This window comes from Rhinopithecus bieti, unplaced genomic scaffold (assembly GCF_001698545.2).
Source record: "Rhinopithecus bieti isolate Rb0 unplaced genomic scaffold, ASM169854v2 scaffold_28456, whole genome shotgun sequence".
NCBI lineage: Eukaryota > Metazoa > Chordata > Mammalia > Primates > Cercopithecidae > Rhinopithecus > Rhinopithecus bieti.
This window is the reverse complement of record NW_016812403.1, coordinates 409708-422446: the sequence shown is the minus strand read 5'-3', so window position 1 is coordinate 422446 and position 12739 is coordinate 409708. Positions and strand designations below refer to the sequence as shown.

The window sequence follows — 12739 nt, the reverse complement described above, 5'->3', positions numbered from 1 at the left end:
TTTTTTTTTGAGACGGAGTCTCGCTCTGTCGCGCCCAGGCTGGTGTGCAGTGGCGCGATCTTGGCTCACTGCAAGCTCTGCCACCTGGGTTCATGCCATTCTTCTGCCTCAGCCTCCCAAGTAGCTGGGACTACAGGCTCCTGCCACCATGCCTGGCTAATTTTTTGTATTTTTAGTAGAGATGGGGCACCGTGTTAGCCAGGATGGTCTTGATCTCCTGACCTCATGATCCACCTGCCTCAGCCTCCCAAAGTGCTGGGATTACAGGTGTGAGCCACCGCGTCCGCCCTTAATGATGTTCTTGAGTAACCAGTAATGTTGGCTTACATAGACTACCTCAGCAGTTTTATGAGTTATTTGATTTTCCTCAGGGGGCCTCTTCCTCTTTTAAAAAGAAAATTATTTATTTTAATGAATACATAAAATTATATATATTGATGTTTTGATATATGTATACACTGTGAAATGGCTAAATCAAGCTATTTAACATACGCATTACCTTGCATATTTAAGGATTTTTGTGGTGAGAACACTTAAAATGTACTCTGTTAGCAATTTTCATATATACAACATACTGTTATTAACTGTAGTCTGTACAATATATAATAGATATCTTGAACTTATTTATTCCTCCTATCCAGCTGAAATTTTATGTCCTTTGACTAGCATTTCCCTGATCCCCCTAGCTTCTGATAACCACCATTTTATTTTCTTTATGATCTTGACTTTTTTACACTCCACGTATAAGTGAAATCACGCTGTATCTGTCTGTGTGTGCCTGGCTTATTTCGGTTAACATAATGTCCTCCAAGTTCATAAATAACAGGATTTCCTTTTTGAAAGCTGAATAGGCCAGGTGTGGTGGCTCACGCCTGTAATCCCAACACTTTGGGAGGCCAAGGCAGGTGGATCACTTGAGCCTTAGGAGTTCAAGACCAACCTGGGTAACACGGTGAAACCCTGTCTCCACAAAATACAAAAGATTGCTAGGCATGGTGGCATGTGCCTAGTCCCAGCTACTTGGGAGGCTGAGGTGGGAGGCTGAGATGAGTCCAAGAGGTGGAGATTGCAGTGAGCTGAGATTGTGCCACTGCACTCCAGCCTGGGTGACAGTGTGAGACCTTGTCTCAAAAAAAAAAAAAAAAAAAGAAATGAGTAGTATTCTGTTGTGTATGTGTGCCACATTTTCTTTATTCATCCATTCATGGATGTTCAGATTGATGCTATAGTGTGGCTATTGTGAATAATGCTGCAGTGAACATGGGAATGCAGATATCTTTTTGACGTACTGATTTCTTATCTTTTGGATATATATCCAGTAGTGGTATTGCTGGATCATATGATAGTTCTATTTTTAATTTGTTGAGGAGTCACTATACTGTTTTCCATAATGACTGTACTAGTTTACATTCCCAGCAATAGTATAGAAGGGTTCCCTTTTCTCTACATCCTTGCCGACACTTATTATTGCCTTTTGTCTTTTTGATAATAGCCATTCTAACAGATGTGGTGATATTGTGGTTTAAATGTGCAATTCTTGAATGTTTAGTGATGTTGAGCACTTTCTCATATGCCTGTTGACTATTTTTAATGTCTTCTTTTGAGAAGTGTCTATTTATATCCTTTGCCCATTTTTAAATTAGGTTTTCTTTTGCTACGGAGTTGAGTTCCTTATATATTTTATATATTAACCCATTATCAAATATATGGTTTGCAAATATTTTCTCCCATTACATAGATTGTCTCTTCACTCTGTTGTTTCCTTTGCCATACAGAAGCTTTTTGCAGTAATCCCATTTGTCTATTTTCACCTTTGTTGCATGGGCTTTTGGTGTCATATCCAAAAATATCATTTTCCAGACCAATGTCATGGAGCTTTTTCCCTAGGTTTTCTTCTAGTAGTCTTACTGTTTCAGGTCTTAGGTTTAAGTCTTCAGTGCATTTTGAGTTGATTTTTGTAAATGTGAGGTGTGAGATGAGGGTCTGATTTCACTGTTTTCCATGTGGATATCCAGTTTCCCCAACACTATTTATTGAAGAGATTGTCCTTTGACCTTTTTGTGTTTGTCATTTGACCTATGTGTATGTGTGTATGTTTTATTTTTTGGCATCTTTGTTTAAAAAAATTGACTGTAAATGTGTGGATTTATTTCTGGGCTTTCTATTCTGTTCCATCAGTCTGTATGTCTGTTTTTATGCCAGTAACATACTGTTTTGATTACTATAGCTTTGTAGTAGATTTGGGAATCAGGCACTGTGATGCCTCTGGCTTTGTTCTTTTTGTTCACGATTGCTTTGGCCATTTGGGGTCTTTTGTGGTTCCATATGAATTTTAGAATTGTTTATTCTATTTCTGTGAAAAATTGTCATTGAAATTTTGATAGGGATTGTGTTGAATCTGTAGATTGCTTTGTATACTATGGACATTTTAGTAATATCAATTCTTCCAATTCATAAACAGGACATCTTTTCATTTTATTTGTGTCTTCTTCAATTTCTTTCATCAAAATTTTATAGTTTTCAGTTCAGCCTCCCAAGTAGCTGGGATTACAGGTATGCACCACCACGCCCAGCTAATTTTGTATTTTTAGTAGAGGTGGGGTTTCACCTTGTTGGTCAGGCTGGTCTTGAACTCCTGACCTCAGGTGATCCACTCACCCCAGCCTCCCAAAGTGCTGGGATTACAGGCGTGAGCCACTGCACCTAGCCTATACTTTCATATATATATTTGTGTTACTAAATAGTGTCCCTTGCTCTCTACTTGAAGAACACCCTTCAGCATTTCTTATAAGATAGATCTTGTGGGGATAAGCTCCTTCAACTTTTGTCTGGCAGAGTGTTTGTTTTTTCCTCATTTCTGAAGGAGAACTTTGCCAACTACAATATTCTTGGTTGACCTTTTTTTTGTTTTTGTTTTCCATAAGCATTTTGAATATATTTTCCCACTCTTTTCTGGCCTTTAAGGTTTCTGCTGATAAATCTGTTAGAACTCCCTTATATGTGATCTACTTTTTTCTTTTGCTGCTTCCAGCATCCTCTCTTTTATTTTTGATAGTCTGATTATAATACTTCTTGATATAGTCTTACTTGAGTTCAGTCTGATTGGAGACTTTTGACCTTCCTATACCCAGATACTTAAAACTTTCCCCAGATTTGTATAGTTTTCTGCTATTATTTCTTTAAACTTTCTATCCTTTTGTCTCTCTCTCCTCCTTCTTGAACTCCAGTTCCCATAAATCCCATAAGCTGCCCCATAAATCCCATAAGCTTTCTTTCTTTTCATTCTTTTTTTCTCACCCAACTGTATATTATCAAATAATGTCTTTAGATTCAAAGGTTCATTCTTTTGCTCAATCAGTTTTGCTGTTGATACTATTGCATTTTTCATTTCATATCTCGTATTTTTCAGCTGTAGAATTTGATTTTTTAAATATAATTTCAATCTCTTGTAAATTTTTTGTTTTAGTTAATTGTTTTCCTAGTTTCCTTTAATTGTTTCTCTGTATTTTCTTGAAGTTCGCTAAGTTTCCTTAAAACAGTTATCTTGAATTCTTTGTTAGGCAATTCATGTTCATGTGTCTTTATTTCCTTTTTTTTTTTTTGAGACGGAGTTTTGTCTTGTTGCCCAGGCTAGAGCGCAATGGCATAATCTCGGCTCACTGCAACCTCTGCCTCCTGGGTTCAAACAGTTCTCCTGCCTCAGCCTCCCGAGTAGCTGGAATTACAGGCACCTGCCACCATGCCTGGCTAACTTTTTGTATTTTTAGTAGAGACAGGATTTCACCATGTTGGCCAGGTTGGTTTTGAACTCCTGACCTCAGGTGATCCACCTGTCTTGGCCTCCTAAAGTGCTGAGATTACAAGCGTGAGCCACCGTGCCCAGCCATATCTTCATTTCTTTAGGGTCTGTTCCTGGTGCTTTATTTTGTTCATTGGTGGCAACATGTTTCCCTGATTGTTCTTGATCCTCATGGCTATGCATTGGTGTCTGTGCATTTGAAGAAGCAGGGACTTATGCTGGTGAATGGTTTTTGCATACTGGCTTTGTCTGGAAAAGCCATTCGCCAGTCAGCATGCCCAGAGATTCTGGGTAGGCCATTTGGTGTGATCTGCAGGTGGCCTTGCTGCTAGAGTCCTTAGGCAGGGTGGCCTGGTGTTGAGTCCATGGGGTTGGGGTTGAATCCTGGATCCCCTGGGGTGTACCTGTTGATTGAATCCTCAGGCATGGACCTGGAGCTCGTATCTTGTGCGGAGAGGCTATCCCAAAGCCTAGGTCCGCAAGGGCTGACCTGGGGGTGGACTGGGCCTTGAGCCTGGGTCTTCAGAGATTGGCCAGATGCTAGAATGAACCTGGTGCCTGGGTCCACTGAAATGGGCCTGGAGTCTGAGTCTGATGGATGTGTCTGGAGGCTAGGTCCATTAGGGCTGGCCACAGGCCCCAGCCTAGAACCTGGGTCCATAGGGGCAGTCCTGGGGTTCTGAGGGCCAGCCCAATGCTAGGGTCTACTGGGTTGGCCTAGACCCAGGGTGTGCTGGATTGTGGGAATGCAGGGGCCAACCTGAAGGTAGGGGTGGTCATAGAGACTAGCCTGGCACTGGGCAGGCCTGGAGTCTGTGTCTGCAGGTGCTGGCCTGGTAACTGAAGTTAGGGGTGCCAATTTGGCATTGGGGCTATACGGGCAGACCTGGCTCTGGTTTTGTCTGGAACCTAGGGTGGGACTGGATTATGGGGCCATAGTTGCTTGCCTGATGCTTGGTAGGTCCGGAGTCTGTATCTGCAGGGGCCAGCATGGAGGCTGGGTTGGTGGGTACAGGCATTATGACTAGGGATGCAGAGCTGGTCTGAGGCCTGGTGTTGGGGTAGGCTGAGAGCCTGAGTCTGGGTGGCCTTCCCTCTTAAAGCAGATAGTCATGAAAATTCAAAGGTAAGCTTTGTTCTAGGTGTGGGAAGGCAGGGACATGCCAGCAAATGGGCTTCTTTTAAGCATTCAGGGGCTGGGAGCTGACTAGCAAGCAGCTTTTCCAGCTCCTATCCTTGACCGTGGAGGCTGAGGGTCTTGGGTAGCTAAGCTCCACTTTACCTAGCATTCCATCCACAGTAAGTTGAGCCTTGGAATAAAGCTGCACTGGCAAAATTCTTAACATACTACTGTGAGTGCTGGTGAGGGGGTGATAAGATGGACAGTCTTTATATCACTGGTAAGATTGAAAATTTATACCACTCTTCTGGAAAGTAATTTGGCAGAGTATAAAAAAGACTTTTAAAATGTCCATTCCCTTTGGTCTAGTTTTCCTATTTATAGAAGTCTATCTTAAAGAATTAAGGAAGTGGACATAGACTTACATTAAGAGATCTTAACTTGTATACTACTTATAATAGGGGAAAATTGGAAAGAATCTAAATGTCCTAGAAAAGAGGACTAGTAAATCATGTCAGTTATGTAGCTATATGATGAGATACTTTGCAGCCAGCTTTCAAATGCCTAATGACATGGAGAGATGCTCATGATATAATGTTGAATTGAAAAACATTAGGATATAACCTTTTATGCACAAATATGATCCTTCTTTTTAAAAAAAAAGGGAATAAGAAAATACATGTTGGCCGGGCGCAGTAGCTCACGCCTGTAATCCCAACACTTTGGGAGACCGAGGTGTGTGGATCACCTGAGGGTCAGGAGTTTGAGACCAGCCTGGCCAACGTGGTGAAACCCTGTCTCTACTAAAAATACAAAAAATTAGCCAGGTGTGGTGGAATGCACCTGTAGTCTCAGCTACTTGGGAGGCTGAGGCAGGAGAATCACTTGAACCGTGGACGTGGAGGTTGCAGTGAACCGAGATTGCACCACTGCATTCCAGCCTGGGCAGGTGACAGAGCGAGACTCCGCCTCAAAAGAAAAGAAGAAAAGAAAAGACATGTTTTATATGGTTAAAAGGCCAGAAAAAAGCAAATTATTATGAGTGATGATATGGGTGATTTGTGTTTTCTTTTTTAAATTAGCTTGTATGTTTTCCAAATTTTCTACAAATGTGTCTGTATGATTTTATAGTCAGAAAAGCAGTGAATGTAGAAATGTCTCCCCACACCCTACATTTCACCAAAAAAGACTTATTTGTCACAGTTTGTAGGCACAGAGTGGTTTATGTTAGGGTTGAATTTGCCAATTATCATAATGGGCAAATGGGTTCTGAATCCTCCAGCTTTCTGCACTGTATCGTGATCACTGCCGCTGGTGCCAGTACTGGTGTGTGAGCTCCAGCACGGCCCATCTGCTGCTCAGCCTTGCTTGGCTGACACAGATTTATTTCATTTCGTTTGGTAATTTGGCAACAGTTTCTCTTTTCTCATTATCCTAGCTGGGATTCAGTACCAGTGTTACTCATTTTGTTTACCAGTTTGTTGTTTTCTTTTGTTCCATTTTGTGAAGATGAAGAAGCCAACAACAGGAATTCTGTCTTCCAAAAATGCAGTGCTTGTCCTTCGGGGTCTTGGGCATGTCTTGCTAACGTGCTCTCTATTTTTGACACTTGCAAGCCATTTCAATTGTTTTGATAAATAGAAAGCTTCATGGGGTATTTTTCAAAGAGCTTAGCATTCCTTTCCTCTCCCCCCTTCACCAAGGAAGATTTGGAAATTGTTCCAAATAGAAATTATAAACATTAGCCTGGAGCTGTGCTCTGGTATTTGATTTTTTTTTTTTTAAACTAAAGGCTCATGTTGTTTGTTTAATCTTCATCAGTACTGCAAAAACACGTGGTATAAGACTTAACTCTGCCCCAAGCACCCTACACATAAGAAGGAATTTTCACCTGAATTGGTTTGTATTTCAGAGCATTGGGATAGTCAGCCAGATTGCTAAGAATTTGCTCAAGTGAAACTTTAGAACTACTGGAATCTTAAGAGATGTCTTGAATGGATCTGTTAGGATAGGATGGCTGCTGCCTGAGAATCCTCTTTGAACCTGACACTATTTTTTTTTTGAGGAGACATTCTTTGTAATACTTTGTGCTGCTTTTCTCTCTAGGTTACCCTGAAGAGACTTATCCAATTTATGACCTTTCAGAGTGTATCAAGCCTAGGCAAGAAACAATCTTGGTGGATTACCCTGACCCAAAAGAGCTTTCTGCTGAAGAAACAGCTGAGAGAATGGGAGTGATAGAAGAGGAAGAATCAGATCATTTGGGTTGGGAAAGTCTGCCCACTGACCCCAGAGCCCAGGAAGATAATTCTGTCACCTCGTGTGATCCAAAGCCAGAAACATGTTCCTGCTGTTTTCATGAAGACGAGGATCCTGCTGTCTTGGCAGAGAATGCTGGATTCAATGCAGATAGCTACCTTGAGCAAGAGGAAACCACCAAAGAAGAGTGGTCCCAAGACTTTAGAGATGAAGGGTTGGGCATCAACATCGATAAAGCACATACAGGCAGCACGCTGAGGAAGCGTAACCCCCAGGGTTTAGAGTGAAAACAGCCAGTCTGAAGTATCCATTACTCAAGTCCCAAGGTGACCTTTCTCTCCTCAGATTTCCTTCTTGGCCCTGTGCCCTGTACTTTCTTCACTGTGTTCAAGTGTCATAGCTATCAGGCCACTATCACGGATATCATGTATCCTTCCTGGTGCTCACACACCTGTCACCTTGTAAAACACGGACATTAGTGTGAACACAGGACAGCTTTGCTCTTTCTCTTCCTGCCTTTCCCCTATCAGAGAAGTTGATCCATTAAGTAATTATGTTTTGGTCTATTGTAATTACAGATGGAACCACTCAGGGGCAAAAGTCTTGACTCTTCCTAGTAGGTGTAACATATAGTTCACCTGTGAACGAACATCAGCTTACAGATGATGAGGACTTAAGGTTGCAAGAATGAAGATTTCAGACTCCAAGATGCCTTATTATTTGGGCCTTGAGCAGGTTAGTAGTCCCCTGGGGAGAAGAGAACATTTTATTTGTGGGGCTGGGCGCAGAGCAGGGTAAGACTGCTCTCTGAGCTGAAGCCTCTTCCTTGCAGTGAGGGTCTTCCTAGGAACATTGATGCTGCCTCAAACATCCTCTTTTCTCCAGAGTAGGGAAAACTCCCACTGATCTGAGAATGAGCCCAGAGGCTTGTTTGGGGACTGTTTTACTCTGATACTGCCTGGATATCTAGCTTCCTTTACCCCTTAACAGAACTGCCAAGCCCAGAAGTACCTTTGCACTCCTGGTTTTCAGTGGACAGAGGAAGCTTTAGATAAAGACTTTAGACCCTGCCCTGCAGAGACAAGACTTGAGGCCATTGAAGCTGCAGGAAGGCCTGCCCAGGGATGGTCCTGCCATGAGGAGGCTGCAACCCTGTAAGAGGGCTCAAGATTGTGAATTCTGCTTCTGCCATGAGGAACTCAGACGGCCAGGAAGCCAGCAACTGGGGAGAGAATCTGTGCGCTTATGGACAGTCCTTACCTAAAGCTGTTTCTGAATGTTGCATCCTTTGAGAAATTTGTTCTCAAAAGCACATAAATTGAAACAGAAATGAGAACTGATCTTGTATACAAAGTGTCAACTCAGCAGGGAAGTTGGAGTATGTCTGTTGCAGAGAACCAATATAGCAGTGCCCAGGGGTAGAGACTATATGTTCCATACTCAGATATTTGGGTCTTTTGAGAGAGCTGGGGAAAGTCGCAACTAGATTAGGCCTGGGAGGATTTTGACCAAACTAAAGGCCTTTTCTCCTTACTGCATCTGACGCATGTCTTCTTGAGACAAGATAGCACCCATGAACTACATCATGAAGTATGTGTGAATTCAGTTTACATGTAAGACCTGAGAGTTTGAAGAGGGCACATTCCCAAAGACATTCCCAGTCATGAATTGTAGAAGACTGGAAAATTAAGAAATTATGTAAAGGTAGATATGGCTTTTAGAGTTACATTATGCTTGGCATGAATAAGATGCCGGGAAAATAATAGTTTAAAATCATACATCAGCATACAGACTGCTGTTAGAAGGTATGGGATCATAATAAGATAATCTGTCAGCTACTACTAGGCATTTATTATTGAGTTACAGAGAAAAGTCATTCAAGACTGAATTTATAGAAAGTATATTGCATCTATCTCTGTGTAGAACATTTGCTTCACATTGTAAGGAATGCAGTTTAAAATGTACTGAATGCAATCTAGATGTACACTAAAGGTGAAAAATAACAGGTGCTCTTTACTGTTTCGATAAATTGTTTTCTGTTATTTCCCTTCGTTCACTATGAGGGGCTAATTTACGAGGAGAGCCCTGGGTTCCTCGCTCAGATTTCCTTTTTGCCCTAGGATATGATTCCCTTATTAGAGATAAATACTTCTGTTTTCTTCTAGCTAATTCATTCATTTAGCAGTCAGTTGCTCAGTGCTAGGTACTAGGAACAGAGGCTCAATTTCTATTCTTAAAAAACTCAATATTAACGAGAGAGAGCCTGACAGATAAAATGAACTACGACCCTATAAGAGGGCTCAAGATTGTGAATTCTGCAGGCAGAGAAACATGAGCCATGGTCTGTCCCTGCATTTTCTAGCTGTGGAATCTTGGGTCAGCTCCTTAACTGGTCTGAGCTTTGGCTTTAGGGTAGTAAAGGGAGGAGTATTAAAAGTTCTGGTTAAATGAAATCAGTGTGTGTAAAACAGCATTAGTTCTAGCTCATACATGATAACCACTCATTAAGTGGTAATTATGTTTTTATTATAAGGGCTATGCTATAATTCAGACATGGGCCCAAAACTACAGGAAAGAGAAATTGTTTTTGCTAAAGTATTTCCAAGACACTTCAGTTTCTTGGGAGGTGGGCCTTGAGGCATGCTAAGAACTTCTTCAGCTGGGCAAAGAAGAGAGGACATTCTTGGCAGAAAGAGATGTTGAAAAAAGCAGTAGGGTGTGAAAATACATGGATGTTCAAGTATTTTGATGAGGCTGTTATGTAAAGTGTTGTTAGTCTTTGGGGAAAACTGGCTTATGGAAATTCCTGCCAGAAGTACTAAGCCCTTATGGTAGTTCTTCCTGCCCTAGCTCTTGGTTGGTTTATATATAAGGAGTATATTTGTGTATTTATATATCAGACATTTGGATGTACCTTTCAGTCATTGAGAATTTAGACAATTCTTTTTGGATTTTCCAGAATTATTTTATCCTTCAGGGATGATAGTTATGTGTGTATACAACCCAGGATGACAAAATCATGGGACTGGTTTTTGTTGCCAGGGCTGCTGTTTCTTTCCTTGCGGTCTTCATTTCTCACAACAAGGGGGCTGGGAACTTGATCAGTCCCCTGGCCTTTGGGCAGTGTGGCAGAGTACACAAGTCATACCTCTATGGACAGTTAGCCCACAAAACAAATGCATAATCTGGGATCATTCTTGATAAATCAGGTGGGTAGTGCAGCCAGGAGATCCTCTTTCCTGGTCACAACGGGAGCACAAAGAAACCATTTCATTATCTCCATGACTAGCTCCAGAAGCTGGACCCAGGGAGGTGTGCTGAGGAGTGGAGGTGTATTTGGCCTGTAGAAGCAGTGGCCTTTGAGAACCATACTCTGCACCTTATATGGCTTGGGCAATCAAATAACTTATGGTCCAAATGCAAACACCTTGGAAAAAGGGAGCTTTAATGTAATTATGCCAAGGTGATAGGCATAAACTAAGACTATCTTGGACATAGGGCCACCCCTGTCTATAGCCATCTAAGATTTTTCAATCTGCTGACCAAACAAACAAAACCCTCTTTCCTTTTTAGAATATCCTGTATATGCTATTTCCCACCAGGGGCAGAGGCAGAGGCCACAGGAGATAGGCCATGGTTCACGTAGGAAATGCCCTTGGTCACCTCAGAACTCTAGATCTGGGGGAATAAACAAATCCTATTTATTACCCCACTCTCAAAGTTCCCTTCAATCTGGACTATTTGTGTTCCAAAGAAAAATTTAATACTTTAGCTATTCAGCAATATTGAGAAAAAAACATGAATACATTTATGACTTTGCCTTGACCATTGACTTTTCTAAAATGTGCTTCCTTTTCATTTCCTTTTTTTTATACAAAGAAAATAGGCCAAATTTCTCCTCTTAGGCCATTCCTTAACCTCTCAGAGAACCAGTTTCCCCATGAATTGGGAAATGCTCTCTTTACAGGGCTGTTTGGATTAAATAAGATGCTGTTTATAAAGTGTCTGTGCCAGGGCAAAGCATATGGTAGGTGCTTGGTGACAGCATGATCACCGTCACCACCGAGTCCAGTGTTGCTGAGATGTCACACTGGACACCCTCTAAGGCCACCGTGACTGCCAGGAGTGGCCCAGGGCCCTTCTGCAGCCTCTGGGTGCCTTTAGTTATAACCTCCTCTCTGGGTCAGACCATTAGCTTTCACGTCTGCTTCTAGCTACCACTGTAGCCTCCCTTCCTTTTTGGTTTCAAATCTGCCACAGCTGCCCTGCAACAAAAAAGATTCCTAAGCATGTCTAAGTCCTGTTTAAATGGGTTAGGGTCCAAGCAAGCCCAGAGAAATCAAGTGGTTGGGTCTTTTGTACCTTTTTCATCTCTACAGCCCTGTTCTCTTCCTAAGGCCAGGCCCACGGGATGCTGAGGAACCGCCAGCCCCTTTAGGTGACACAGCAGACCCTGAAGAGAACTGCTCTAACTTAAGAACCTTCTGACTTCACCATTTTTCCAGTCTCTGGGTGTGGTTCTGATGAACCTTAAACTTGAAAGGGACAGCCAGAGGGAGGACAGTGTTGACCTACATGTCATTGGTGAGGTTATGACCTCTTTGCTATTACCACCTACTTACCCACCTGAGGCTCCTAGAAAACAATGAATGAAAGGTATAGAAAAAAATTAGGAAGTAAACAGGGCTTTTTTCCCCCTTTTATGAAAAAAGTACACGGAAATGTTGAAACAATTCAAGTTTAATTTGTTGATTTATGTCTGTACTTAGACAAACACTAAATTCTACAACATAATGTCAACATGGGAAAATACCAAGTTTGTCATTGCACATACCAATAAATAAATACATTTGCTCCAGAATACCAAAGAAGTTTATTCAAAAAGTCACTTAATAAAAGCACAGTTTTGTAAATTTGTCTAAAACTCCAGATAATCTTGAACAAAAATAAATGTCTGACCACTCCAAAATAGGAAAAGACAACTTGTGCAAATAGACACACACATTCTAGGCATTGTGAAAACTGGCTGTGTTCCCAGCAAGAGATACTGCACCCTCCTGACCAAGCAGTCAGGTTCCCCTTTCCTAGCCATTCTAAGTTGCCTTCTAGGAAACTCTGGATCTCAGCCTCATCTCCAGCTTTGCCTGGACCTTGCTAGGGGGAGGGAGGGACAGGAGCACAGAGGAGAGGGATGTGATGTCTTTCTTAGGAAAGAAAAAAAGGCACAGTGATGAGCTATAAAGGTAGTGATGAAAGCAAGGAGTAACTTTCATTCACCCCGAATCCTACAGCAAGCTTTGACAATGTAACATCTTCATCTTATGGTTAGGAAAATGGACCTAGAGAGATTACATGGTTTGCTCAAAATCACATAGCTACTAAGTGCAGTAGTGCTTTCTATAAGACCAACTTGCCTTTTCAAACTTGGTTGGAAAATTTAAAAACCAAACCTGTCATAATGTCTGTTCTGCCCCTCCCAACTGTATGAGATGACAGAAAATTCCAGGTGGCCATAAACTCAAGAGCCCAGCCCTTGGCTTATTACTGGTGGCTACTACAAG

General features: G+C 41.8%; 1 protein-coding gene across 1 annotated transcript in view; it reads left to right on the top strand.

Annotated features, from left to right (window-relative positions):
• RIC3 (RIC3 acetylcholine receptor chaperone) overlaps nt 1–11690 on the top strand; it is a 55926-nt gene extending 44236 nt beyond the window's left edge. The window contains 1 exon segment of the mRNA XM_017896375.1: nt 7026–11690. Coding sequence (XP_017751864.1) covers nt 7026–7465 — 440 coding nt within the window. The 3' untranslated portion in view covers nt 7466–11690.
• Nucleotides 11691–12739: the final 1049 nt, after the last annotated feature.